Genomic DNA, 13,903 nt, shown 5'->3' with positions numbered 1-13,903 from the left:
CATTATATGGGAAAAAAGATGTAGGATTAAGACTAAATGGTGATTGAGACATTCTTTACACTGTACTTAACATCTTCTTTTGTGTTTCAAATAATTAAATGGATTTAAAACAAGATGAGGGTGAGTAAATTAAGACAGAATATTTAATTTTTTGGTCAACTAAGTTTAAATCCTAAATGGGACTTTAATTTTGAAAGCACGGGGCAGCCTTATTGAGGACTTTTCTTTTGCTTTACAGCAGAGCCACGGGTTCCTTTAGTAGGTCAGGCCAGATGGCTCCCGGAACAATGTCAAGCTGAAACTAAACTCCTTTAGCCGATGAACTGTTTTGATTACAATCTCTTGGAGTTATTTTGGTTGTTTTTTAATAATTTAAACACCACCATAAGCTGTAGAATGGAGATCGGTGCTTTGTCATGAAACTCCGCGTGCAGTATGACAGGTATTTATCTGAAACCTCTAAAAAACAATTCAGGGCTTCAATTATAGAAAGAAAAACACCACGAACCTAATAAACATTAGAGATAATAATTGTCTTTGATGTTATGCAGTCATGGAATATTTTCTGTCTAACCTCGCTTTTTTGGTCAGTTCATATATTATATTATGCACTTGAATAATCATGTAAACAGATGTGTACGTAGCCTAAGTATTATAACACGACAAGAGCAAAACTGCTGTCCTGTTCAGAACTATAAGCGGAGCAAGGATGTCCATTTTGGCTGGGCCAAAAAGTTGGGGGTGGCTACAATTTTACAGTGGAGTGGTAGTGATGATATTACGTTCGATATGATGATTTGCAATATTAAATTGAGAACATAACATAGATAAGAGTGATGGTAGCATTAGCATTTTCCCTGATATCTGTCTGTCTCTCACTTGTGTGGGTGTGTGTGTTTACTCTTTTCATCTAACGTTACACGTCCACCTTGTTGCAAAACAACCACCTCATTGTAATTTGTTTGCACATAATATACATTTATATCAGTTCAATTTAAAGTACATGAGTCATTCTACGAAACGGGTGCCATTTCCACGTTGCGATTTTCCCAATTTTCATTAAGAACTAACTTTTTTTTTTTTTACTTACAACTTTAAGGATATATTAATCTTCCAAAAAAACATATTTTCCCACCTCAGGCACAAAATCCTTAGTAATATTATGCTTTTTATTAAGGCAAGGGAGTCTTTCTTGTACCACCCCGTCACGGACAAAATGTGTGCCAGTAGAGTTGTAAAACAAGAAATTTATTTTTTAAATATAATGTTTTCCTAATAGTAAAATGTCCCTTTTATGTACACCATCAATAGAATGTCTGAAATGTAATCAATTTTTTGTATTCTTAGTTTTTTTATCTTGAAATATGAATTCGACATTTCAATGGCCTCATTGTTTGTACTGAAAAAACAAATACACTTAAAATAATTAAAATAAAGTTTCATTAATTTTATTAGTTCACACAACACGAACATTATTAAACATTAATTTATGTAAAATTTAATTTATTTTACAAACATTTTTAACAACATTACCCCGTGACGGGGTGGTAACTGATGTGACGGAGTGGTTCACTGTGACAGGGTGGTATGGACACACTGTTTCTCTGTTTCTGATTTGCTTGTTTTAAACTTTATACAACTGGGGGAGGGCAATTATTCAAATAGGAGATTTAATGGAAAACATTGGTCATGCTCTGAAAAACAAAAAACAGAGCATCATATCAGTGACAGGGAGAGTCGCATCCACACATCCCTCTGTATTTCCATGTGGCGGGATGTCACAGGCTGTGGTGCTTGAATGATTTCGAGCACATCATCGAAGAGATACCACAGGAAGTCATCTCTTGGAGGCCAGAAGAACCTGTTGGCACCAACACGGTGCATACACTTTACAAGGGCATGTGTTTCATCTGTTTCCATGATGATCCCAGGATAAAGGTCACTGTCATATTTAAGAACGCACCACTTCCCAATGAGATCTCCACTTCCCCAAGCAATTGCTTCTGTTGGCACCTTCTGGGCTGTTTTGTTAAAAGTGAAATGCAGTGTGTTGAAGCACTGACATCTCAGCTGCTTTTGCGTGGAGCACATGCAACTAACTTCCCGGTAAAGGATTTCTCCTGGAGTGAATGTGACCACTTGGTGGGTTTTCATTGTGGATGGCACTGGTGGAATCTGGCCTGGCATCTTTTCCATTGCCTGCTCCACTGCTTCAGATGCTACATAAAACAACTTAACAGTTGTAGATGTTTCAGAGAGGGCCTTATATAGCTCATGGGCATCGGGTATGTCGCGGCCGTTGGTCACCAGCTTGTCCGCTGTTCTTTTCAGGGTTCCCCCAACACCGTCAGGGGCCCCCTTGCCATGGCTTGCCTCAAAAAAGTTGAGTGAGTGAGTGAGTGAGGTAGTAAGTGAAAGAGATAGTGAGTGAGTGAGTGACAGTGATTGAGTGAGTGAGTGAGTGAGTGAGTGAGTGAGGTAGTAAGTGAAAGAGATAGTGAGTGAGTGAGTGACAGTGATTGAGTGAGTGAGTGAGTGAGTGAGGTAGTAAGTGAAAGAGATAGTGAGTGAGTGACAGTGATTGAGTGAGGGAGTGATAGTGATTGAGTGTGTGAGTGATAGTGATTGAGTGAGTGAGTGACAGTGAGTGTGTGAGTGACAGTGATTGAGTGAGTGAGTGACAGTGAGTGTGTGAGTGACAGTGATTGAGTGAGGGAGTGACAGTGATTAAGTGAGGGAGTGACAGTGATTGAGTGTGTGAGTGACAGTGATTGAGTGAGGGAGTGACAGTGATTGAGAGTGACAGTGATTGAGTGAGTGAGTGACAGTGATTGAGTGAGGGAGTGACAGTGATTGAGAGTGACAGTGATTGAGTGTGTGAGTGACAGTGATTGAGTGAGGGAGTGACAGTGATTGAGTGAGGGAGTGACAGTGATTAAGTGAGGGAGTGACAGTGATTGAGTGTGTGAGTGACAGTGATTGAGTGAGGGAGTGACAGTGATTGAGAGTGACAGTGATTGAGTGAGGGAGTGACAGTGATTGAGTGAGGGAGTGACAGTGATTGAGAGTGACAGTGATTGAGTGAGGGAGTGACAGTGATTGAGTGAGGGAGTGACAGTGATTGAGAGTGACAGTGATTGAGTGTGTGAGTGACAGTGATTGAGTGAGGGAGTGACAGTGATTGAGTGAGGGAGTGACAGTGATTGAGTGAGTGAGTGACAGTGAGTGTGTGAGTGACAGTGATTGAGTGAGGGAGTGACAGTGATTAAGTGAGGGAGTGACAGTGATTGAGTGTGTGAGTGACAGTGATTGAGTGAGGGAGTGACAGTGATTGAGAGTGACAGTGATTGAGTGAGTGAGTGACAGTGATTGAGTGAGGGAGTGACAGTGATTGAGAGTGACAGTGATTGAGTGAGGGAGTGACAGTGATTGAGTGAGGGAGTGACAGTGATTGAGAGTGACAGTGATTGAGTGTGTGAGTGACAGTGATTGAGTGAGGGAGTGACAGTGATTGAGTGAGGGAGTGACAGTGATTGAGAGTGACAGTGATTGAGTGAAGGAGTGATAGTGATTGAGTGAGTGAGTGATAGTGATTGAGTGAGTGAGTGATAGTGATTGAGTGAGTGAGTGACAGTGAGTGTGTGAGTGATAGTGATTTAGTGAGTGAGTGACAGTGAGTGTGTGAGTGACAGTGATTGAGTGAGGGAGTGACAGTGATTGAGTGAGTGAGTGACAGTGATTGAGTGAGTGAGTGACAGTGATTGAGTGAGGGAGTGACAGTGATTGAGTGAGGGAGTGACAGTGATTGAGTGAGTGAGTGACAGTGATTGAGTGAGGGAGTGACAGTGATTGAGTGAGGGAGTGACAGTGATTGAGTGAGTGAGTGACAGTGATTGAGTGAGGGAGTGACAGTGATTGAGTGAGGGAGTGACAGTGATTGAGTGAGGGAGTGACAGTGATTGAGAGTGACAGTGATTGAGTGAGGGAGTGATAGTGATTGAGTGAGTGAGTGATAGTGATTGAGTGTGTGAGTGACAGTGATTGAGTGAGGGAGTGACAGTGATTGAGTGAGTGAGTGACAGTGATTGAGTGAGGGAGTGACAGTGATTGAGTGAGGGAGTGACAGTGATTGAGTGAGGGAGTGACAGTGATTGAGAGTGACAGTGATTGAGTGAGGGAGTGATAGTGATTGAGTGAGGGAGTGATAGTGATTGAGTGAGTGAGTGATAGTGATTGAGTGAGTGAGTGACAGTGAGTGTGTGAGTGACTGATTGAGTGAGGGAGTGACAGTGAGTGTGTGAGTGACTGATTGAGTGAGTGAGTGACAGTGAGTGTGTGAGTGACTGATTGAGTGAGTGAGTGAGTGACAGTGAGTGTGTGAGTGACTGATTGAGTGAGGGAGTGACAGTGAGTGAGTGTGTGAGTGACAGTGATTGAGTGAGGGAGAGACAGTGATTGAGTGTGTGAGTGACTGATTGAGTGAGGGAGTGACAGTGAGTGAGTGTGTGAGTGACAGTGATTGAGTGAGGGAGAGACAGTGATTGAGTGTGTGAGTGACTGATTGAGTGAGGGAGTGACAGTGATTGAGTGAGTGAGTGATAGTGATTGAGTGAGTGAGTGACAGTGAGTGTGTGAGTGAGTGACAGTGATTGAGTGAGGGAGTGACAGTGATTGAGTGAGGGAGTGACATGGTGAGTGAAAGAGATATTGAGTAATAAGTGTGTGAATGATTTAGTGATTGAGTGAATGAACAAAACAGGGTTAAGTTAACAAAAATAATAATAATACTACTAATAATAATAATAATATTAATAATAATGATTAGCCTATATAATAATCCTTGATTTCTCACATCCTCACATTCAAATAGGAAGCAGAACCACCCTATCACATCCTTTACCACCACGTCACAATAAAACATGCGACGGGGTGGTATGTGACGGGGTGGTAAATTTCAGCCCAAAATGGCCGCAGATCTCCCATGTGGTTAAGTTCCTCACCTAGCATACATGCATTCTATCTGAAATATATATATTTTTGCATTAATAATGTAAAATAAAAAATAAAAATCAGTTTTCCCTCTCTATTTTGCGTGACAGGGTGGTTGGTTTAAGCTTGACGGAACCTGCCTAACATGAAAAATCAACAAATAAAGAATGTAGAGAAATGTCAGTACTTGCCTGCTTTTGTTCTTGGTGGCAAAAAGGCTCCAATGATGTCACTTCCGCTTTGTGATGTCATTTAAAGCAACAGTACATTATTTATAGATAAAACAAGTTAGTGTGACGGGGTGGTAAGTCAAACTGAGGGACGCTCACAAATTACAAAATATTTACAAAAAAATAAGGTTTATTTTGAATAAAATATATCTTATGTGAAAAGGAACACACATATAATCCTAAAAATAATAAATGTTTTTTAAAAATACATAACTTATTTGGTGATATTTTAGATGCAAATGTCATGTTGGTCAACACGGACATGTGAAATCAGCTATGAACTAATGAAAAATTATTAAAATAGAATGTTATTCTTTTAAAAAAATGTTTTTATCATATATCATATTAACAAGAACACTTGAATGAATAACCTTAATATTTGTAAACACATTTTGGGACATGTTTGTGCCTTATGCATCTCATCAAACGTTGTGGACCCAAATGGCACCCGTTTCGTAGAATGACTCACATTACGACCATTTTAGTTTTATCTTAAAATGACTTAAATACTTTAGGTTTAACAAAACTATATTTTCTAAATTGCTTAAATGTCAAAATTAGTACAATAATAACTGCATAATGAAAATATCTTTATAGAAAAATCCTAATAGGAACATGTTCTTGCATTATCATGCGTCATGTTTTTCCCTTATGAAAATTAACCATGGTTTTCGTAAAATTATAAAGTAACCACGGTTTTTGGCGGATTACTTACCGTTTGTATAACCAGTGTTTTACTACAAATCTCATGGTTAAACTATGGTTAATTTGTGGTTTCCACGGTTTAACCAGTAACCATTTTCGTGAGGGTTGTGTTGTTGGCTGCCCTAGCTCGCTCTAAACCTATTATAAAACGATGTGAGTATTACTACTCAATTACTACTGTAACTTAACAATAGATAATGATGTCCTTTAGCATACAGTATCTTGAGCGATGATGTAATGGGGTGCTACTACTGCTAACAGTTGCTAGCAGTTTAATGCTTGACTAAATAAAAAAAGACAAAACTAGCCTATTTTATAATTACAGATGAAACTGCCCTGCACTTAAAGTCCTGAACAGGCCAGTCGTTTTGCCTCTCTGCTCCAACTGGGTGCTTCCAATCCTTTCTCGAGTCTCTCCAATTGATTATTTATTATTGAATTCTCCCAGTTCTCCCAGTGGCCAGGCTGCCCATAGTAGCTTTTATAGTAATAACTATAAATTATGTATAATTACATGCAACTAAACCTATAGTAAGTACATGTAAATATTTAATATTACTCTGTACTTAAATGTATAATTACTTTGTAACAAAGACACCTTAAAATAAAGTGCAATCTTTTTTTAACACAGAAATAAAATGGATACACTTTATTTCAAGGTGTCTTTGTTACACTGTAATTATACATTTAAGTAACTACATGTACTTACTATAGGATTAGGGTCTTGTTTAGGCTAATTATCCATAATTTAATATATTACTCTAGTAACTACATGTAACATGTAACAATGACACTGTTAAATAAAGTGTTACCATAAAATATTATGTAAGCAGAGATTTCGGGTGTCAGCTGGTTCGGAATGAGGCAGGTGTTGATATTTAGAACATAATGGCTTTAATAAATGTGATACAAATTTTTATAAAACAAACGATTCTATAAGTAGACCTAAGCAATTAAAAATATAGCTGCAAGCAGCGATACCAGGCACAAGCCCTGGTGGCGTTAGGGCAACTGTGCATGACTGGCAATATGCATTTAAACTGGGTAAATGTAGAAGGATTATGTCAAAGTCATTTGAATACGCCACATTTATTACAGCAGCTGGTGCCACTGTGACCGTGAACCACAACAACCAAATCCATGAGATAATTAAAATGTACGGTGTATTCACACTTGTCTTGTTTGGTTTGATTGAATCAAATTCCCGTTCGTTTCCCCCCTTGGTGCGGATCTTTTGGGCAGGTGTGAATACAGCAATCACACTCCAGTGCGGACCAAACAACCGTACCGAGACCCAGCTGAAGATGTGGTCTCGGTCCGGTGCCAAACGAATTCTGGTACGGTTTCCCTGCTTGAGAATTTCTGTCCAATGAATGGATGACCTTAGCACACGTTTGGTTTTGTTTACAAATTTTGTTTAACTTGCAAAAAGGGCCGTGTGAAAGCGAACCACAAAACAAAACAAAAATCAACATTGTATTTGGTCCGGACCAAAGCAAGTGAACTAGCTGACTTTCCTGTTGTGAATACACCCTAAAAGAATATCATGTCATAGGTCACTTTCTAGAATAATAATATTATAGATTAATCCTAAGAAAAAAACAGGGCCTTCGTCCTTTCATGGCTTGGGCCCTAATAAAGTAACTTTGACAAAAAATTGCTAGTTACTTTGTATAGTTTTTCGGAGTCGACGGAATTGGTTGCAAATGCTAAACGCGACGGATTGGACCGTGTGACCATAGACAGTAAAAGAACGTGTGACTAGAGCAGATCCCACCCACAAGATCCCTGTTTTAACAGTAGCTCTTTGTTTTTGTTTTTTTACACTCGATGCTTGCTAGTGAAGGAAACCCCCTCCGAGCGATCATGAAGCTTGAAAAAATGTATTATTACATGATATAAAAACAACAATAGAGTTTTTAATGTTTTGTGTTTGGCGTCTTCTGATCTATTGTTTTGGTTCATTTTTTCAACAGAGGAACAAATTGCGAGACTAGAAGAGCGTTTAAATTGAGGGATACACCTGATCCGATGCAACCCAATTCGAGCCCTCAGGAAAGGAACGGGCTGTCATTAACCCTGCAGCCGGAGCTGCTCGCCCGAATGCCGGGGGCTGGAAGTTCCAGCGGGCCGGAAACAGGCGACGACGTCCGGGTTCCTATCGGCAGCTCATCGGGGTCTGCGAGTGGACGAGGTGCTACTTCGCGGAGGGTGAGGACTGCGAGTCACGGCCACTCCCAATCTCACGGACACACTCACAGTCACGAGCACGAGTCGGACAGCGGCGAGTCCGACCTGGAATCCGGAGAATCCAGCAGCTCGTTATCTGAGCTGCGCTACCTCCTCCGCTGGCTCAAGAAAAGTCTTCCTTTCATAGTTATTCTCTCTGCGAAACTAGTCATTCAGCACGCCCTAGGTGAGAACAGCTGGTGATGCAGTGGTTATGATGTGTAAAGTTCATGACCTCTGTCACACGTCTGTGTTGTTGATGTCTTCTCTCTGTAGGTCTGGCTGTTGCAGTGGGTCTGTTTACCACTTTTATGTATGTCAACAAAAGCATTCAAACGCAAGTTTTTTTCCACGTAAGTCCACCATATTATTTCATGTTACGTCAAGGTTGGCTTGGCATTGGGTTAAAGAGCAGGGCCTGTTACTCCTCTAGTATGGTTATAGGTTAATCTGTGAACTATGATAATTGTTTGCAAGCAATGTTTAAAACCACTCGGGTCATTCAAGTTTGTTGCACAAAACCACCCATCTGATAATACTTATAATCACTTGTTTCTTAATATTTTTTTAATTTTTTTGTAATTCACAATCATGTCTTCATGGCGAATATAGAAATATGATGCATAATGGCAATAGAGATGTACGTTTAATAACGATCGGTTTACTAAATATTTTTTTGAAAGAATTTAATTTGATTCAGCAAGGATGCATTAAATTGTTCAAAAGTGACAGTAAATACAGATATAATGTTATATTTCGATTTTCAAATAAATGTTCTTTTAAACTTTCTTTTAGAGAATCCTGAATTTCAACACTGATAATAATAAATGTCACTTAAGAACCTAATCAGCATATGATCAGCAATGATTTCTCAAGGAACATGCAATTCTGAAGATTGTATTGATGCTGGAAATTCAGCTTTGCCATCACAGGAATAAATTACATTTTAAAATATATTCAAATAGAAAACAGTTGTTTTAAATTGTAATAATACTTCACAATATTCTTTAATGCACTTTAGATCAAATAAATACAGGGTTAGTGAGCATAAGAGACTTCTCTTATTTAAAAAAAAAAAAACAATAAAAAAAGAGCCATGAATAGTAGTGTGTATATATAATCTGAAGGCTCTTTTGTTTTGTGTCTCCTGTATAAAGGACCGAAGGAGGAAGTTGCATTGTGCCTGGCTCTTGGTGTTCCTCACATCCTCCAGTCTCCTTGTGTTCTACACTTTTCACACTCAGTCACTTTATCGCTGGTTAGTGCTTTACAGTGTCACCAAACCTCACTTAGCCACAAACTATAATGTACTATGTTTAATGCATCAACTAAAAGACCAAATGTCCACTAAATGACAAATACGTACCATGGAGATCATTGGCTCTCTTTTTTTGTGTCCCTCAGTCTCATTTTTGCCAACGCTACGATAGATTCTCAAAACTTCTGGGAGGTTTTATGGAGCGTTGGTGTGACTAACTTCATCGTCAAGTTTTTCTTCATGGGGCTCAAGTGTCTTATTCTCCTCGTCCCATCCCCACTCATGACATACCGGCAAAGGGTGAGCATGATTTGTAACATTATTTAATTCTCTGCTCTGAATCAAAATGAACGTTATCTTCATCGTATCCATCCTGTTTCCTTAGGGTCAGTGGTACATGCTCATAGAGGAGACGGGTCAGGTGTATCAGGTGATTGCTCCTGTCCCACTCTGGTTCCGCTATCTGGTCAGCTATGATGAGATGGAAACCTCAGTGGGTCTGACTCTGGGAATCCTGCTAGCCTTGCTCTACCTCATAATGAAGGTTTGCAAAATCATCACAATAAGAAATGAATATGGTATTAGAAGACATTCATCAGTCTGATCTTATTACCTTTCTCTTTTTTGTTAGCTTTTGGCACTGTATGGACTGTCAGGATCATTGCAAAAAACATTACAGACTTTTTTCAGTTCTGAGGTACAAAAGTTTGCTTTTACCCGTCTTATGCTCCTCTCCGTATATATTTGGTGTGTAATCTGTAATATATGTGCTGTTTCATGTTCTTCTCACCCGTTTTTAAAGTTGAACGGAGCTCCAGCCAGTCCAGCTCAGGTTAGAGAGGCAGGTGACATTTGTCCGATCTGTCAGGCAGATTTTAAGCAGCCTCGGGTCCTCGTGTGTCAGGTGAGTTTGACCTCTGATGTCAAGCCCCCTTAACCTCATTCACAGGCTAAACTGTTATGCTTCTCGAGCATAGGATTTACGACAAAGCTAGGCTCAGCCTCATTCTTGACAAGTGTTACTTAAACTAATTTGTCTTTGTCATGTAAAAGACAAATTAGCTTATATAATTCTTGTCAAGTTGTTAACTCATTATTACAGTTTGTGTTCTTTAACACGGAGCACTGACGTTTTTATAATTTTTTCCATCAGCTCTATAGCAACAAAATTATCATATATTTTAAGGATTTTGTAAAAAAAAATATCTTTAAAATATATAAAAAAGGAATTCCTCTTATTTTTGTCAGCCAAACCCCTTCAACCTAAAATGTGAGGTTTAAGTTAATATTTCAATAATTTAACAACACGTTTGCATGTTCACAAATCTCTGATGTTTGTTAATGGTCAAATGACATGCAAGTAAACCTATAAAATATTACAATAAAATATATCTTTTTAGTTTTGTTTTCACAGCTTTTAATTTAAAATTGTTTTTTGTTTTTAAATTTAATTTAACTAACAAACCCCAGATTGGGAAACCCAGATATATAAAATATATGCTTTTTTTCTTTAACTTTTTTCTCTGTAAGTAAACGTGTTGACAGTAATTTGAGAAAACTTCTATGCCCCTGCATTAACTTGAACAGCTTGTTCTTGTTCTATTATCATCACGGTCTTGTTGAAGTAATACACAGTGGCTGCGTACGAAATCGCATACTCTCATACTTGAATTGGTATTTATTTTGATAAATTATTTTTTTAGTACTCAAAGAATGTTTTATATAATATGAATGTAATCCGGACGTACTACATTCGCCATTTAGACTTTATCATGTGACCTTCCAGCGTCATCTGCGTCGCTTCACTGCCATTCAGAAATCCTCTCCCGTGACCTCATGGGATAGTGAAGTGTCCCTCTTATGCACTTCACAATCTTGTGAATTCAGACACTTCTTTTGCCACATACTGTTTTGAGAGTACTATATAGTAGGGATGTATGCAATTTCGGATGCAGCCTGTGTCACATAATGCATGTACTTTCTTGTAAGCCACCTGCCAAGAGCTTAAATGTAAACTGTTTCCCATTTGATTGTGTCCAGCATATCTTCTGTGAGGAGTGTATAGCCCAGTGGCTTAACCAGGAGAGGACCTGCCCCCTCTGCCGCACTGTTATCACAGACAAGGTGAATAAGTGGAAAGATGGTGCAACATCAGCTTATTTACAAATCTACTGAACATGATGCTCACTGAAAAGTTGAAGACAGTGTTGAGACATGTTGAAACCGTCGACCAGCAGTGGATTCACAGAATATGTGGATTGTTCCTCTTAAAGATCTCAGTCGAGCAAACAGCACTTGTTATAAGGCACTAAAAAATCGCCGGTTTGTTTATATATATATATATATATATAAATCTTGTCAGAAGGACAAGTACATTCACCAGCTCTTGTATTATTATTATTGTATCTGGAACTCCCTTATTTTTTAATGTTTATAATATATATTCCTCTTTGTGTTCTTGCATGCCATCTCTGGTTTTACTAATTTCCTTGTGGGTGTAAGCAGGAGGATATAGAGGACAAATGGGTTTCCTGATTGTATTTGTGGAGAAAACACTCAGAAATGATGTATTAGAAATTCATGTTTGTCTCCCTTAATGTATTTAAAAAAGAAAAATTTTGGTATAATTTTACATAGATACTGGGTTTTTCCTCCCGTATGATCCTGTCAGAGACTAAGGCTTTTGTAACTGAACTTGTCTCAAACATTTATTAATCCAATTATAAGGAGTTTAAAAAAATTCTGAAACTTGCTCCGTTTGAAGTATTCTGGTTAGTTCTGTAATAATCTGAATGCGAGGTAATCGCACATGAACTGCTGATTTATCAAACGATGTAGCATTAGAATTTTGTTACTATGTGATTTTAGAGAATGAACAACATATTTTGCTGTTTGAAAAGTAACAGCTATTATATTGCTGTACATGCTTAAATGCATTTGTTATTCAGGCCCTTCACAGATACATGGTATTTTTCTAATGCCGCACTTAGTGTAATAAACCAAAGAGTTGAAGAAAAAAACACATCTATTTTAGTACCATTATACAGTATGCAGTTGTATTTTTTCCAGTCATTTTTCAACAATTGACGAAAATAAATCTTTTCAAACTGTTAAGAAGCATCATTGAAATTATTGCGGAGTAAATGCAATATAAAATTCCAGGGTTGCTTGTTAAACACTCCAGTTCAATTTTATTGATGATGTAGAATTCTCCAGGGATTAAAATGAGTTTTAAAATAAATATGAACAGTCACAGAACACCAGATTATTCATTATAAACAATCTTATGTCATTCGGTATTTTAAATCCATTCATTTTTAAAACCAAAATGTGCCGCTCTAATAAACACAGCACTTCAAGCACTTGCATTCAAAATGCTAAATCTTATCTGCATCTCAATTCTTTTTACAGGCATATTTCTATTGGACTTTATAATCCAGAAAGTTTCAGAATTGGTTACAACCCTGGTTCCTAATGAAGTACACACATTTTCGAGATCAGGTTTTGTTTTACTCGTTCTGAAGCTCGATTGAACACCACATTACATTTTTTATAAGGAACATATAGTAATGAACACTTAGCACCAAGTTGTGTTTTAATATTCCAACACGACTGTAAGAATCAGTGGGAGACAGTTTGAAAGGTTTTAAACCCAGGCCATGAGTCTTGTGATTACAGGGACTGGGCTTATGGAAATTTTCCAACTCAACAGACTGTCAAAAGTGATACACAAAGCCATTTACGCCACATTACAGGCTCCCCTCTCAGCTAGCATTGCATAGTTTGAATAAACGGTCTATATTTGTGTATGCAAAGGCATAATGCGATGCTCCCATAGTCAAAGTACCAATTTAATTAAGCTGCTGGTCTTGCACAGATTTCAAAATCAAAGGCTTTCACATATGAAGCCATTACGGGCTGTTAACTGCCACGGCGCAGGAGGCTGTTGTTTATCAGTAGGCACTGTGTTAAGCGTAATATATTCACAATCATGCTTCCTGTGCATAGTGAGTACAGGCAGTTATTGGCTTGATGGAATCTGCTGCAAAGTCCAGACAGTTCAATGGCCTTCTAATGTCCAACCACAATTACAATCTACACCACGGAAATTAGTTTGAGGATGTGAGGTTAACATCACATTCAATCAGTGAGTTACAATGTCACAACAAAACAATGTTTTCAAGCAGAAAACAAGCCTATTTTACATTCCCATGGGAAAAAAAAAGTGTTATTTAGAAATGGTTTAAATGCGGTTACACAGCCTCAGACGCAGACGTTCATTGATAACAATAACAGTACTATGAACACAGGAATGCCTGTGAAACAAGATACGTGAAATCACTGTTGACTTTGTCTAAATGACCCCGTCTTATAGACAGCGCAATCTTAACCAGCAGACTCTGTATCGACCAGACACTTATTGTATCTATAAGAACATGAACAAGAATACAATGAAAGAGCACCAACAGTCATGAAGAACGATGTCTATATA

At 38.3% G+C, this 13,903-nt stretch overlaps 1 protein-coding gene across 1 annotated transcript; it reads left to right on the top strand.

Moving 5' to 3' along the window:
- The first annotated feature begins 257 nt into the window (after positions 1–257).
- Positions 258–12,525, top strand: rnft1 (ring finger protein, transmembrane 1). The gene is made up of 9 exons (XM_077242562.1): positions 258–442; positions 7,901–8,340; positions 8,430–8,506; positions 9,311–9,411; positions 9,558–9,711; positions 9,797–9,955; positions 10,043–10,108; positions 10,214–10,315; positions 11,452–12,525. The coding sequence occupies exons 1-9, from the start codon at positions 417–419 to the stop codon at positions 11,584–11,586; spliced, it is 1,260 nt and encodes a 419-aa protein (XP_077098677.1). The 5' UTR covers positions 258–416; the 3' UTR covers positions 11,587–12,525.
- The last annotated feature ends 1,378 nt before the right edge of the window (positions 12,526–13,903 follow it).

The sequence above is a fragment of the Siphateles boraxobius genome, unplaced genomic scaffold, assembly GCF_051911475.1.
Source record: "Siphateles boraxobius isolate OS27281-9 unplaced genomic scaffold, OSU_SipBor_1 25, whole genome shotgun sequence".
Classification (NCBI taxonomy): domain Eukaryota; kingdom Metazoa; phylum Chordata; class Actinopteri; order Cypriniformes; family Leuciscidae; genus Siphateles; species Siphateles boraxobius.
This window is presented reverse-complemented; position numbering and strand designations above follow the sequence as displayed.

What these genes read in the sequence shown, in the direction of transcription:
- rnft1 (XM_077242562.1), top strand. Translation starts at nt 417, where the DNA reads ATGAAACTCCGCGTGCAGTATGACAG. An exon ending in TGCTCTACCTCATAATGAAG is followed by an intron (nt 9,956 to 10,042) that starts GTTTGCAAAATC and finishes CTTTTTTGTTAG; the next exon opens with CTTTTGGCACTGTATGGACT. An exon ending in CTCGGGTCCTCGTGTGTCAG is followed by an intron (nt 10,316 to 11,451) that starts GTGAGTTTGACC and finishes GATTGTGTCCAG; the next exon opens with CATATCTTCTGTGAGGAGTG.